A 14,602-nucleotide genomic window follows, 5' to 3' on the forward strand; every position below is an offset into this window, starting at 1 on the left:
TTTAAGACCATGGCAATTTTTAATAGTCAGTGAAAAGGCAAGAAGTGTGTCCAACCTCATGAAAAACAATTTTAAGTGATAGTGGAAAACTTTCTGGAGTATAGGTGAAGTAAAATACCAGGACAAGCTGCTTAAGGTTGTTAGGGAATTCTAGCAGGATTTTAGAACAATTCAGTGGAGATCTGGGTGTATAGCTCCTAGGAACAGTTCCTGCGCTGCAGACTGGGGCCCATCCTCACCAGAATTTTCCACCCCTCATAAAGGTTGATGGATGTGCTGCTGCACAGGCTTGCAGCAAGCCTTGGCCCACAGCACGTACAACAGCCAGGGACACGCTGCAGCTGGAAGAATACTTTGCTGCCATGATGGGTAGCAGGAGATGTTCCAACAATGCCACTGGGAAGTGCATTACTGCTTAATTCTACCTCAGACCAACAGGTTACACTGATTCAGCTCGGTCAGATTACTCCTATACCTCTGTATTTATAACCTGTCTTGGTTTATGCTGTATTTTTTCACTAGAAATAATATTTGCATAACCATGCTTTCTTTTTCTAAGTCCACAGGAGAGTTCTACAGCCTAACGTTCACATTTTTAAATATATCAAAGCACCACCACACAAGGTAGTTCACATATGTTTTGCAAAAAGGGCTATCTCAAAATAAAGTACCGAGATTGTAGCTCTCTATTACAATTTGCAGTTAACAAATTGATGGTATATGCTACTTTAAATCAAATTGTGCATGGAGGCAGTACATGGTAAGGCTTTTCAGGAAAAAGTACCTAGGAACAAAAGTTGCAGAGGAACAAGTATTAGAAGCGGGTATTACAAGATCAGCTCAAGCTTTTCTACTGTTTCCCTTAAGCAGAAACAGGCTAAGCCTGATTTTTAAAGTAATCTTACAGGCAGCATATTTACCTATGTACACTAAGTTATGAAATACTGCCATGCAGGTTACATGATAAAAAAATAGAAACACCCTTACCTGCAACTTGATATTTCCGACTGGTAGCTGCACTGCAGTAGCAGTATTCGGTCCCTGGATAGACAGTGGGAGGAGCAGCTGGGCAGTTCCTTGGGTAGTTAATAAAGCTTGAGGCTGGGCAACAACTGCAGTTTGTGGCTGCCTCTGTGGACTAACATAAAACTGAGAAATGGCATTCTGAGGTTCAGCTTTGGCCACAGGTATCTCCTGCTTGATAACAACCGCCTTTTTGGCAACTGGAGTCTGGCCAGCGGTGTACACTGACTGTCCTAAGGAATGGCTGGCTACGGGTACAGATTGACTTGTACTTGAGCAGTCAGCAGGAGCAGTCTCATCTTTGACAGCGGCACTGAACTGCTTCTGTTCCAAAGCAGCTGAGTTACCAAAAGTCTGAGACTGTTGCTGTTGTCCCCTTTTTTCAACCTCAAGTTGCATTTTCAATACTTCTACAAGTTTTTGCTCTTGTTCCAGTTTTCTTTTGAGCTCTTCAATCTGTTTTTCTTTTTCTTGAAGCTTGCGGTCCTTTTCTGCTACATCAAACTCCATGGTTGAGATGCTTCCACTGCTGCGATTCTGATTATCCTCATTTGTACTTGCTCTCAGTGGTGAAGTACTTAGGAACTGGGATGGTGACATCATGGTCATTTCTGGGAAGGTGTCTGCCATACTCGTATCATCTGTGCTTAGACTCGACTGTTCGGAGGGAGAGGGAGATATAGGCAGGGGAGAGGTGATGTTTTCAGTATTTACTGCTTTGCTGCCAGGTCCAGTAGATGTTTTTTCTGGTGGGAAGCTGGATATCGTATTAGCCACTGGTGTATTTACTGTTGCAACAGGAAATGCCACAGTCACTTCCCCAGTGTTACCTGTGGCCCCACTAGAAGTGGTCACTGTCACAGAGGTACTTGTAGCAACCCCATTGTTGTTAAGATCTTGATAGGTTTTCAGACGCTCAATAAGATCTGTTTTTGTTCCAGACACTGGTAATCCCCTCAGTTTCAACTCCATTTTAAGCTCTGCTACCTGAAATAAAATAAAACAAAACAAAACACTATAATAAAAAATATTTAAACTTACTGATATGTATTCTTAATAATAAAAGGTATTTTCATTAGCATATTTGCTAGTTATTACACCTCTAGGTTCTGACAGCATGCATTATCTATGAACACATTTCCATGACCTCCTACTTCAGTGTTTAAGTGGCCAAAATCTTAGCAGTGTTCAGTCATACAGTGAATAGTAGCAAACTGGTGATGTTTTTTCATAAATTTTCAACACGGAAAAATGTACCTACAGCTGCAGTTCTGACCTAAAAACCTCTGAAGCAAACCAGCAGACAATGGCAGCAGTGGAGATAAAAGCAGTGAACAGCAGCACGCTGAGCCCCTTTGTTACACCATCAGGACAGACAGATCTGTTTCTGAGAAACTTTATCAGGTCAGCTGATGATTAAATAGACCCATCAAACACAAAAGGCTCTCTTGATAATTAGCAACCAAACAGTGACCCTATGTGCCATCTCTGTTTCCTTTACAGAAACAGTATAAGCAATCGAATTTACTTTCTGACAGAAAAACATTCTCAGTTTTTTCCAGTAAGCTTAGAGACAAAGTAAAGTGCAGATGTGTTGAGTGTAAATTGATTTCATGCTTCAAAATAACAGTTAAAGAAAAGCAGTCATAAAGAATGGCTTCTGTTTATCATAAACATGCGCCACAGCTAACTGCAGAGTTGGGGCTCCCTGCATATTACAGCTACCTCTAATAGAATAAAAGTTAGTGACCTCAGTAGTATTTCAGTACTCAGCCAGCCTAGAATTTATGTTGGAGGTATTTCTGATTTGGAAATGTTGAAAAGTCACAGAAAGACATTTTACATCTCTAAAACCCACAGCAATTTTATAAATTGGCTAATAATAACTCCCTAGCCAATGACTATCAGCTGTTTCCCCCAGTCTGGTACCCTTGACACTTGAGAGTATGTTCTAATTTTTCTCTTTTTCAACAATTCATTTCTGAACTCTTACTCAGAACTGATTTAGCTGATTCAGTGGTAAAACCACCACCAGCAGCAGGTCTGTAAGGAAGGCTTATGTTAGTGTTAACACATCAGCAGGAATACCAATAGATTGTGCAGAAATAGGTACGTGAACAGCTTTAATCACTGCAAAGCACAGTTTCAGGTATTAACTTAAATATCTACAAGTTTTTAGTTAAAAATTTAAAGACTGGAAAACTGATTTCAAAAACTGTTGTTTGAATTGCATTTTATAGACTTAATCCACATTAAAAGATTGGCTTTAACTTAGGACAATATATTACTGTCTTGAGAATCCAATCTTCTGAAATGTCTTCAAATCTAAAAGAATCCTCCCTCCTACACCTTGGTAAAGGCAGATAGAAAGGAATTAATTGTCCACTAGATGTCCTTATGCTGCTGCTGAAGTTTGGCACATTACTACATCTGCCGAATCCTAAACCCCCACAAGCTGCTTCAGATTTGTCCCTCACAATCTTTATTCCTTCTCATATATTTCAGAAAGAAGAAGATCCTATGAAATGCCCTCATAGTGCAACCTGAACAGTCTACACAGTTAGTTAATTTCGAGAAACTTCAGAATTTAGGGTTCATTTTCAGATGTGTTGAACTCTGGTCAGAAGATCTTTTCTATTCTCTCTTTACAGTCTTATTTCTGTTTCTGTTTATAGCATTGACCTCTCAGAGTATGTTTTTATTAGGGCATCTTTTAATTTATATTGCTTAACTAAACCTATTCACTGATACACTGAAATTGTCATAAGGAAATTACTGCTCACATGTTTATATCTGCCTGAGCTGAAACTTCACATGAAGTGAACCTCACAGATTACCCAAGATGTCATAGTGAGGGACCAATACAATGTGTCTGAAATTCCTCCTCTTCTAATTCTTTGGGAAAGAAATGTCAGTTCTGGAACATATGCATATGAAGAATCAAATATTTCAGTCCAGGAGAGTTGTGTATGAAAACTTTGTCAATCTAACCAATGAGGAGGAAAGGACAATTTTCATTGGTACAAATTACCAGGCATCATCTCGACAACAACAGCTCACAAGTTATGAATTACAGTAATGCACAGGAATGGACAAATCCCTCTTATCTTTTACCTTCAAGTCATCCAAGCTGGAAGGCAGAAGTCCTGGTTTCCTGCTAGGAACATTACTGTTCTGTCTTGGTGAATTGGCAGCTGATGTTGGTGTACTATTGTTCAAAGTATTCAGTGGTGAAGTCCCATTGTTGCTCTGTTTGTCATTCAGTGGCCTTCAAGTAATAGGAAAAAGATGGACAAGAATGTCAATGCTAAATATATTATGTTTTCTATCAAGAGGCTGTGATTCTTAATCTCATGTCTGTGAAGCTAGTGAAGCTAATGAACAAATTAACTTTTTTTACAAATCCATGCTTAACCTAACACATTACTGTTAAATATTTTCAGTAAAACAAAACAGAAAAGATAACAGAGAGTAGTATGTTGCTGTTTTGGTTTGGTTTTGCAGTTAAGCATACCATTTTTATGCTTCACAATTTTGATTATTGTAATGGTATCTCTGAAGAACACTATGGACTTCAAACTCCATTTACACAAATTAATCATGAGCCAGGGCAATTAGTTTAAGTTTTTTGTCTGGCATCAATAACCACCTCCCAGTACTGAGCTCTGTGGTTCAACCCTTCCATAGATGTCCTATTGTAAATGCAGGTGAACCCCATGGGAAGAAATGATGATGTCTGACTCAATTCAGAAGACTGAATTATTTCCTTATTATAACTATGCTAAAATACATTAATATACTATATAAAAGGAGGATACTAAAACTACATATTACTTTCTCTGACTCTAACTCCCCACAAGTCATGACTCTCTCTTGAGAGTCCAGACACAGGTTGATTGGATTGGCCATCAGGCTCAAACAATCCTCACCAGAATCCAATCAAGCACTCACTCCAGGTAAACAATTCTCTAAACACATTCCACATAGAAAAAACAAAGAGCAGAAATAGAAATTGTTTTCTCTTTCATTTCTCTCTGTGCACCTCTGTGAAAAATCCTGAGAGGGCGAGAAATGTGCTTGCCACAATGTCCAGTGTCCACACACATTATGGACTGACATAAAGCAGTTCACTTTGAAGATTATGCATTTTTATCAGCTATACTCAAGAATCTCATATAAGGATTCTGAAGTAATTGTAAAAAATTAAAAATTCCACCATTTACACTAGGTACCATAAGTCAGCTCTTTTATTTCGTTCAGCTGATTTATAAAGAAATGTTTCTGAAATGTCAGTAAACGGAACATAAGAAGTGTGGGCAAGCAGGCAGAAACATCGCCAGTCCAAATGTTAGGATACATGGTAATTATAAATACAACCACAGATGGTAGGTTTAACTTTTCTAGCCTCACTTGCTGAAGAAAAAGAACTCAGTGAAAATTCATTTTAAAAAAACAGCTGAAAGTCAATTTGAATTTAGGGTTGTGTGACTGTGGCATGTTAAACTTTAAGGACTTCTAGGAAAGGATTGGTCTTAGATCGTGAGAATGAAACACTGCAGATAGTCAACTTCTTGCTTTGTTATGGGTTTCTGGAAATTCTTTAAACATTTATTTTTTTGACCACTTCTACCTATAAATCGTGAGTGCACTTGTCACTGTTAGAAGTGCTAAAGATCAGTACTAATGAGGAACTCATATAAGCATTAGAGGTGAGTCTATAAACAACACACAGATCTTACCAAATTTAAAATTACGGTTATGGCTTATTTGTAAACTGCAAGAATATGGTTTGAGAAATTGACATTAAAAAATAAACCCACAGGAATAATGCATGTCTTTGTTAAAGATATGGTCTGCAAGCTTCTCTCCTGCTTTACCTACCTATCTCACACTTGAGTGAAAATGGTGTAAAAATTTTTTTGATTTTGCACAAGTGCTTTTGAGCTTCAAATATACATTTGGTCAGAAAAAACACATCTGACAGGTAAGATGTTCTGTTTCCATTTCACATAAAAATAACTAGGACCACCTCAAGGCTTCTCAGATTTGAGGATTATTTTAACAAAAGAACAACCTCATCACCTTGTTAAATAAGACAAGTAATACCCACAGTGATGCAAAATACCATTTAAAGTTTTCTTGGGTTCCAACTGTCTCTTTAATGTTTGCAAACCATGTTTACTTCTATAGCCCTAAGCCTATAACTGATGTGTATTTTTTTTCTTAAAAGGACACAAACAATGCTTCACATACTTCAGCAGTGCAGGTAGAATTGTCTGGTAGTTGTAGTGTTGTTGCTGTTGGCTCAGGATCTGCAGCTGCAAAAACAGTTGCTGCTGTTGTAGCAGACGAGCATAGTTGGAGTCCATCTGTGGCTCATTTTTCTCACCTTTCTGATCAGGTGGAATATACTGATGATACTTCAATTTTTTCACCCTTGGCTTAGGTTCTTTACATTTCTTGCTCCGATGTTTATCATTTGGGTTCTTTGGGTGGCTTTGCTGTTTATGGATGGAAAAGATTGAAACAAAACCACATCAGATGTCACTTAAAGCACTTATGCATGGCTCAGATATGCAGCATACCAGAGCACTTTTACTGTGGAGAGCTGCTTAAAGCAATTGCCCTTGAAAACATCCCCAAACGTACCATCCTTGGAAGGTTAAAATACTCTAGCTGGTTTATCCATGCACAAGTAGGGGTCATCAAATCACAGTGATTGTTTTTATTTAAAGGTGACACAGCTAAGGGATTCTACTAGTCATGACCTGTTATTGCAACGAGGCATTCTTAAGCAGGTACGCTGAAAGCCACTTAGCAGTTTGTGGAAGTAACAGCCAATATTCTAAATTCCATATGTAAACATCAGAGGTACTTAGAGGTCTAGACTAAAAGCGTGGACAGACACTCCTATAAATCACAAGCAGCAATATCTTCATTAGCAATGATCAAGTGGTAAAACTCTCTTCCTTTACAAGCTCTTTGAAATTATTTCGAGGGAAAAATTGAAGGCAGTTACCTAATCATACAGAAGCTATCAAAGCAGAAATGCTGTGTTGATCCATGCCTGTTTACTACACAGATAGCCTCTTCTGGGACACATTTGAATTAACGTCCTGTATTAAGTAAGCTGGTACATATCCAGTGATTTCAAAGGATATAGCCAAATTTATATGAGAAAATAACTGCCAGAGGTCATCCTTGTACATTTAACTGAGTTAATTTCATGTAGGTAAGTAGAAGTCTACATATGTATATTCATTAACACAGCTGAAGACAGTGAAGTTACTGAAATGAAACACTATGGACATCTAAAAGAAATCTCTCTCTAACTGTATATGAAAGGGTTTTCAATGCTGCTGGCTAGGTCAGTGCAGAAAAGAGAATTGAGTATGTTCTTCTCATATTCATCAAGGATACAGTAACTTCTCCCTCACAATGCATTGTAATTATACATTAAACCAACTAAGAAAATAGTTGTGGAAAAGGAGCAATGCTGTTCACCACTTTGGTTCCAGGTAGACTGTGAATGCAGTGACTCTTTCTATTCAGCTATCCTCCATACAAAACTAGATTAGAAGGCAGATAGAAAGAAGAAACTTCGTATTGCAAAAACCTATTATCCTTATTTCTTAAAAACTTCCATAGCAATGTAATGCACAATTCTGCCTGAAACCTTTTGTCAACTGTTCTGTAAGGACTTCTTGGAATAATGAGCTGGTTTGTGGGTTACTGGCTGACCTTAGCACACAAAAGCTTTGAGTCACCAGCCCAGTATGCCCCCTGAACAGCAGCAGAAGTTGTTCTTAGCTACAAGCACTGTAAGGTTACTTGTGTAGTTTTCCATTAAACACTGCACAGTGTGTTTAGGACACAGATGAAGAATGTTGTCCTCCAGGGGCCACTGTTCCTGGTACCCACCTTCACTAATGTTGGCCCAGGCTTTGCTGCAGATACAGTGGTTGTGGTCAGGGTGGTTGCAGCAGTGGAACGAGTCACATGCTGTTCGATTGTAGAGGGAGTTTTGAGGAATTCAGGAACTGGAGAAGTTAAAGGTGGATACTAGTATTAAAAAAATATAAGGAAAAAGAGAAACATTAAAAACATAGACCACCTGAGTAACTGGAAAAAATGTGAAAAAGTTAACACAATTTACTATCACATCAAATTTACAAAGTATTTTTCAGAGGAATGGTGAAAAGAGAACTCCTGTGCATTTGTACAAGTATTCTATAAGGGCACATTTTGGCACACTTCAAACACGACAAATAAAACAAAATGGTTTCTTACTTTGACTTCTTAGTTAGCTAAGAAAATACTACTTTATTACTATAAATTGAGGCCTTCAGTATTTTTTTTCTGTGGAGTCAGATTTTTGTGTATACAAGTTGGATCTTACCACCCAAACAAGTACTGTCAGAAAAGCATTGCTTTCATAAAGGTCAAACTTCAACACAGGCAAACAAACTTCTTGTTTCAGACTGATCACGCAGCAGGACAGCAGGTGTATTTTCACCCTTCCTATGGTATTTTCACAGAACCTGTGAAATCTCTGACTGTGCCAAGAGATGCATTTCTTCTGTATCTTATGACAGCAGAAGTGTAAACACAAACCTTGGTCATCTTAAATTTGTCATACCAATTTTTACTGTGCTGAAATTGGTTTGTGATTTTAAATCTTAAAGAAACCTTATTATTTTCTTCTGTGGTGAATATTCCTCTGATGGAGTATAGACTCTACATAAACAGATCTCAGTCCTTGTATTCCTAGAGACACAAAAGAATATTTGATCTTTTCTCACAGATTTTTCATTCTCTGATTATATTTACCTGCTACAGTTAACTGTGTTAACAGTTTTCATAAGCCTTTCTTGGATATAAGTAACTGAAAATGTACAGGATATCCCATGTAGGGTCTCACTGCATCCTTACAGTGGCATTAGCACTTCTACTGGAATAATCTCTTCTGACAGATTTGCAGTTTTACAGAGGATGTCCACAGTAGCTCCCGGATTCCACTGCTGAACACTTCACCCCAGCTCTCTTCCTCCTCAGTTTTCTCTTGAGTCAAGAGTCCCCAGGTTTCCAATTTCTTTGTCATGGGAAAGAGGAGCATTGTGTATTTTTCTTTCCAAGAATATTAATTCTATCGGAATTGCATTTCTCTCCTAAAAGCCAAAACAGTTCTTTCTGCTAATAACAATCCAACTGTGTGCTGACTATGCCTTCCTACTTTTGTTAGGTGACCCATTCTTACGTCAAGGTTTAACGATAACATGAAACCAGAATGTCCCAGATCAACTCCCACAGAGCACTGGTACCAGCTTCCTTGCAGCCCAGGACTTTCCTCTTTCTGTCTCATTTCTGGTAATCTCCATCCTCATTTTCCTAGAGGTTAATATCATCCAGTAATAAATCCAGCTGGATGACATCAGTTGCACTTCCATTGTTTAAGAAAGCAATTAGATCACCTAAGTACAATGCTCCTTTTATAAAAGCCCCTTCTTTATATTCCATCAGTAAACATCCTTTTTCTTCCAAATTAATTCCAAGACTTGCATTATAATTAAGTCCGACAGGTACTTCTTTCTGTTTCATTTCTTCCTGTACCTTTCCTACATTTTTCTATGAGATTGTACCACAAAGGACTTAACTTGGTACACATTTTGCAACTCTATGTACTGGTTCTTTTGTATTTCTGAGATAGCAGTTCCCAAGGTGCCAGTCTGCATGAACAAAGCTCTCCGACTTTTGCTTACAATTAATTTGTAATAAATTTTAATTTTATCTTCGTGTTTCATTTAGGCATCCTGCTGTGTTCCCGACTATCAAGAGGCAACTATAGCTGCCTTCCCATAACCCAGCAAAACTGAATAGCGGGTTTGATCTCTATGTCCTGTAGCCACACAGAGGAACAGCTCCTGATGAGGGCTTTACTAAACAGCAGATTTACATGTCCTCCCTAGAAACTGTGCACATGCCTGTCCTAGGCTCCTGTCAGTTTATGGTGGCAGGATAAAGATAGAAATGTCTTTATTTTTATATCCAAGTTTCAAATGTTTGCTCTGGAAAGCATCTGATATCTACACAGTGTTTGTTATTTGCTGGACTTGCACAACAGAAAAAAAGCACCACCAAAACCCCAAATTACCTCTTTTCACATTGTGTGAAACATTTTCCTCTTGCCAGAGAGTAGATTCTTTTTCCTTACACTAGTCATTATCCTAACCTATACACAAAGCTTTTTACAGACTTTCCAATTTTACCTGCAAGTGTTGAGGCAATGAACCATACACACAATTTATTTTTAAATTCAAAACCTTAGATTTAACAGGTCTTGACTTCTTCACTTGATTACTTCATAAACTAGTCGTTATTTAATCTGAACAGATCCTTATTTCCTGCTAGATGACTTTTCTGCTAGATGTCAACAAGAATCTAGCAGGTCAACAGGCTACAGAGAATATATTAAGGAAACAGTCATTCTGTACCATCAAGCAAAATTCTTCAGCTGTTTTGAAGAAAACTGTTTAAAATCTTCTGAATTGTGACTATCCCTAATTTGATCTAATTTGATCTGTTTAGAGTATGACTAAAATGCCTAATCCTTACCAGATGCAAGTAAACGGGGTTGAAGCAAGTTAGAGGTCATCAGTCAACAAGAGCTGAAGGTTCTCAAAATTATGTTACATCCTCTGATGTTTGGAGATGTGCAGAGGAGGAAGCCTTGAAAAGAACTCTGGCCACACTCCGCTTTATTCAAAACTTTCTTTGTATTTTTTTGTTGTCATAAAATTTAAAATTTATCAGAGGAAATTAAAAGAATAAAGGAGCCATTCCCAGACACATCTCCTGTAGAGACCTGCTGTGCTATTATTCTTTAATTCAAAAGGAACAACAAGGAGAGCATCTGTTTTATTCTGGAGAAGAACAACTTCTCATTTTAGATGTGTGCACAGAAGTGGCTGTAATGTGATACGTAATCCATAAGCAAAGGCTTAAAGTTCTATCTGAAGCACTTTTTCAATCAAGTTCAAGTGCCTTACTTTTTCTTTCTGCAATCAGATCTCTCTTACACTTCCTACTTAGAAAGATTTTGGCATGTATTGCTTTGAGTATTTTTATTTAACTCTCCATTAGAAACCTAATTCCTTACTCAGGAATCTAATTTCATTTGGTTTGTTTTCAATTTATTCAACACAAATTATGTTCTCTCAATGTGAAACCAAACTCACACATTAATCTGTATGTTAGGGAACAGTGAAATAAAATGGATGTGCTGTACTTTGCATCCAGCATTGTTTCTGTATATTAACTGTACAATACTTTTTCTATCTACTCTGGTAAATAAGAAAACCAAGGAAAGTAATACCAGATCCTGAACCACTCAGCTGTCAAGTGTCCATGGTCATAAAGACAGTATATTCTTTGGAGCATTAACAACCGCTATGTCTTTTTACTTATTTAACAGTTGACTTTTACATTACTTTCTGCAGTAAGGAGCAAATCCACAGCTCTCTAAATCTTCACACATCTAAATGCTCTGCTGTAAAGATAACATTTTATCTGCCATGACACAGTTACTTTCCCTTCTTTGTAAATACCTTGAGAAAACACTAAAAACCTCAGAAAAATCAACATAACTGTTATTTTGCTTTCTTAAATAGCGAATTCCTTAGGCAGTATTTTAAAAACTATAGGAAAGAATATTTAAATTATGTGGGAAATATTTTTTTTTTAAGATAATGGAACTGACGTCAACTGCTAAGTTTAATTCTAAATTAGTTCAAGACCTTGCCCAGAAGGAAGACAGACATTAAGTAATCAATAACAGCTGGAGAAAACTATGGCCATGACCTTTTAAATAACTTCTGGGAAAGCTGCAGATTTTCTGTGGGTCATAATAAATTTCAGGGAATTTTTGGCTTCACTGCAGCCTATGGGAATTTCATCACTGCCACCAGCTAAGCCAGGATTCTACTCTGTAAACTCCCAACCAGTGAGTCCCAGATACCCTTTTGTAGAAGGAGATGTATTCATTCTATGTGAAACCATGCCTCATTTCTACAGTCCCAGACCTAAAACCATACTGTGAAAATCTTAAAATTTAAAAACTGTACCTGTGTTGATGTAGCAGCATTTGGGGTTATAGGTGAGGGTGAGTCACTTGTTTTTGGCTCACCAGGGGAAGCTGCTGAACCCTGGGATTCTTGGCTGGCTGGTTGATCTGGTGATAAAGCATCACTGCTGTCTTCATCAAATGAAAAATCATCCAAAGCTTGAGGGTAATTCTCTTGTCCAACTGCTAAAATGTTTACATAGACAGAAACAATGTTTTTTTTTTTAATTGCACAAATTGAATTCAGACATTTATGGCAGAATAAGCTAATTCCTGGAAAATTATCCGTTTTCAGCAGTCTAAACATATGGTACCTAGGTATTTATTGTGTTTTTAATATGAGAGCCATATTAAATCACATTCAAGGAATCAATAAAATCAAGTGTGGAGCAGAAGTGGTTTTAGTAAGAGATTAAAAGGTATGTTGAACAGATGTGGAATGCATGCAGACACCTACTACAGGCTGAGGAATGGCTACAGATATTTGATTACTTAGTAATGATTTTTATTTTAAAAAATATTATTTTCAAAGTTTCATGTAAAAATAGGATTACTTTATTTAAATGATAACAAAGTTTAGGTCTCAGAAGCAGAAAGAGTAAGTAGTAATAAACTTAACATATGTTATCTTCTAGAGAATTTTACCCTTAAGAGTTAAATTGTTTCTTTTCCACAATGCCATGTAGATCACAAACAGAAGCTGTGGGACTTTTACTTGCCTATAATTGCTTCTTTAACGCTGGAGTCTACAGGAAGAATATTTTTTTCTACCAGTTCCATAGGGCCAGGTCTCTGAGCAATCTTCTCATTCAGATCATCTGCCAACCGAGCTCTCTTCAGTTTCATCTGAGTGGCCTGTAGTGAAGGCTCTGCAAAGGTCTCTAAAAGGATATACTGATTTAAATATTCTGTTCCAGTTGTTTCCAAATTTCAAGACAAACAACTGTCTTGTCTCTGCAATAACCATTCCACTTATATCAAAAGCAGCCAGGTATAACAGGTAACAGGGTAACAGTCACATTTGTTAAAGGTTCTTTAGGGTCAGGGGAGAGCACAAGGCTGTCAGGTCATTTTAGGGCATGAGTAGAAACTGAAGCAATAGAAACACTCTGTGTACAGACCCCATGCTGTAATTACCATTACAGATCAAGAACAATATGCAATAGCAAACAAATAGACTGGTGAGAATACCTTCACTGCCACAGATGTATCTGTTAATATACAGATTTAGAATACAGACTACCACAGACACTGCACAAGTAGAGAAATAGAGCAGATAAACCTTTAGAAATAATTCCCATCAAAGTGTCATTCAGGGAGACAACTGAGAGCACAAGCAGGTCCCTGCTGTGAGCAGCTCCCAGCAGAGCAGCACGTACCTTCCAGGATGTGCATTCTGACCAGCTCCGAGCGGTCCGGCCTGCTCCGGATCTTGTGCTTCAAGAAATTTTCAGTCTTAAAAGAAAGGAGGAAACAACATTAGCTACTGTTCACTTAAAAACTCAAAGCAGTTTGACAAATCACCCACGTCCAATTAATGAATAGTTGCAGTTTCTCATTCAGATGGGTGGGTAGCACTGTCAGAACACAGGCAGTAGAGGGGTTCCTCTTGCTTTGTTCTGTTTTCCTAGCAGTAAAGCAGGGCTGATGGATTTCCAGCTTCCCCAAACAAGATGGGAATGTTTCTGGATTTGATCCTACACCACCACATAATCACAATAGTATAGATTTGCCATAGAAAAACTGCACAATCATAATTTCCCCAAATATCCAATCCTTAACTTGGAGGTACCTACGAGTTGAGCCCCCGTAAGTTTAGTTGCCCATACTGATCTGTGAAGGCTCAGGCAAGTTCCTCTCAGATTTGAAACATTTATTTTATTTTAATGAATTCTCCCAAAATAAAAGCAGATATTATTACTGTAACAGTAAGAATTTTTCCATGTACTCAGAGAATTTAGTATCACAAAAAACTGACTCTCCATTTCCAGATGTTAATCACCAATTTACACAAAGTGATTTACCCTGGCTCGCTCCAGGCTCTTTATCTGCTCATGGAATGCAGCTGGACTTTTCAAAGCTGTGAAGGGAGAGTAAGAGTTAAACAGACAGGAAGTAATTTTCAAAAGAAATATGCTAACCAGAACGTGTGTATGGGTGTTTAACACCACCTCAGAGTTGTGTTTGCATCTGACCAGGATTACATTTGATTCATGCTAGTTATATTCATGCTATATTTAGCAGAGATGAGCAATACTCTTATATAGAATACCTGGAATATTTGATTTTAACAGATTATTACCATGTAATGGTTAACTTTTTCGCTATGTACAAAGGTGTTTGTTTACTTATTAAAACTATCCCTCGGTGGAAATTTTGTGAGGTAAGGTTTAGAATGCCAAAATGCCAATTTAATTTAATTTATTCCACTGAGTTTTCTGACCATCCATACCTCATACT

The 14,602-nt window shown here is 37.7% G+C and overlaps 1 protein-coding gene and 1 long non-coding RNA gene across 5 annotated transcripts in view; one reads left to right on the forward strand and one right to left on the reverse strand.

The window, feature by feature from the left end:
- The window catches only part of LOC110478889 (uncharacterized), a 44,413-nt gene that overhangs the window by 15,832 nt on the left and 13,979 nt on the right, over positions 1–14,602 (forward strand). The gene's annotated exons all lie outside the window — the stretch shown is intronic.
- MRTFB (myocardin related transcription factor B) overlaps positions 1–14,602 on the reverse strand; it is a 69,327-nt gene that overhangs the window by 11,917 nt on the left and 42,808 nt on the right. For all 4 annotated transcript variants that reach the window (XM_021545782.3, XM_021545785.3, XM_021545783.3 and 1 more), the window contains 8 exons: positions 14,167–14,222; positions 13,522–13,597; positions 12,862–13,023; positions 12,144–12,328; positions 7,945–8,085; positions 6,277–6,524; positions 4,138–4,291; positions 988–2,010 (listed from right to left, as the gene is read on the reverse strand). In XM_021545782.3, the coding sequence (XP_021401457.2) occupies positions 988–2,010; positions 4,138–4,291; positions 6,277–6,524; positions 7,945–8,085; positions 12,144–12,328; positions 12,862–13,023; positions 13,522–13,597; positions 14,167–14,222 (2,045 nt within the window). The remainder of the gene's footprint in view (positions 1–987; positions 2,011–4,137; positions 4,292–6,276; positions 6,525–7,944; positions 8,086–12,143; positions 12,329–12,861; positions 13,024–13,521; positions 13,598–14,166; positions 14,223–14,602) is intronic.

This window comes from Lonchura striata, chromosome 16, assembly GCF_046129695.1.
Source record: "Lonchura striata isolate bLonStr1 chromosome 16, bLonStr1.mat, whole genome shotgun sequence".
Lineage (NCBI taxonomy): Eukaryota > Metazoa > Chordata > Aves > Passeriformes > Estrildidae > Lonchura > Lonchura striata.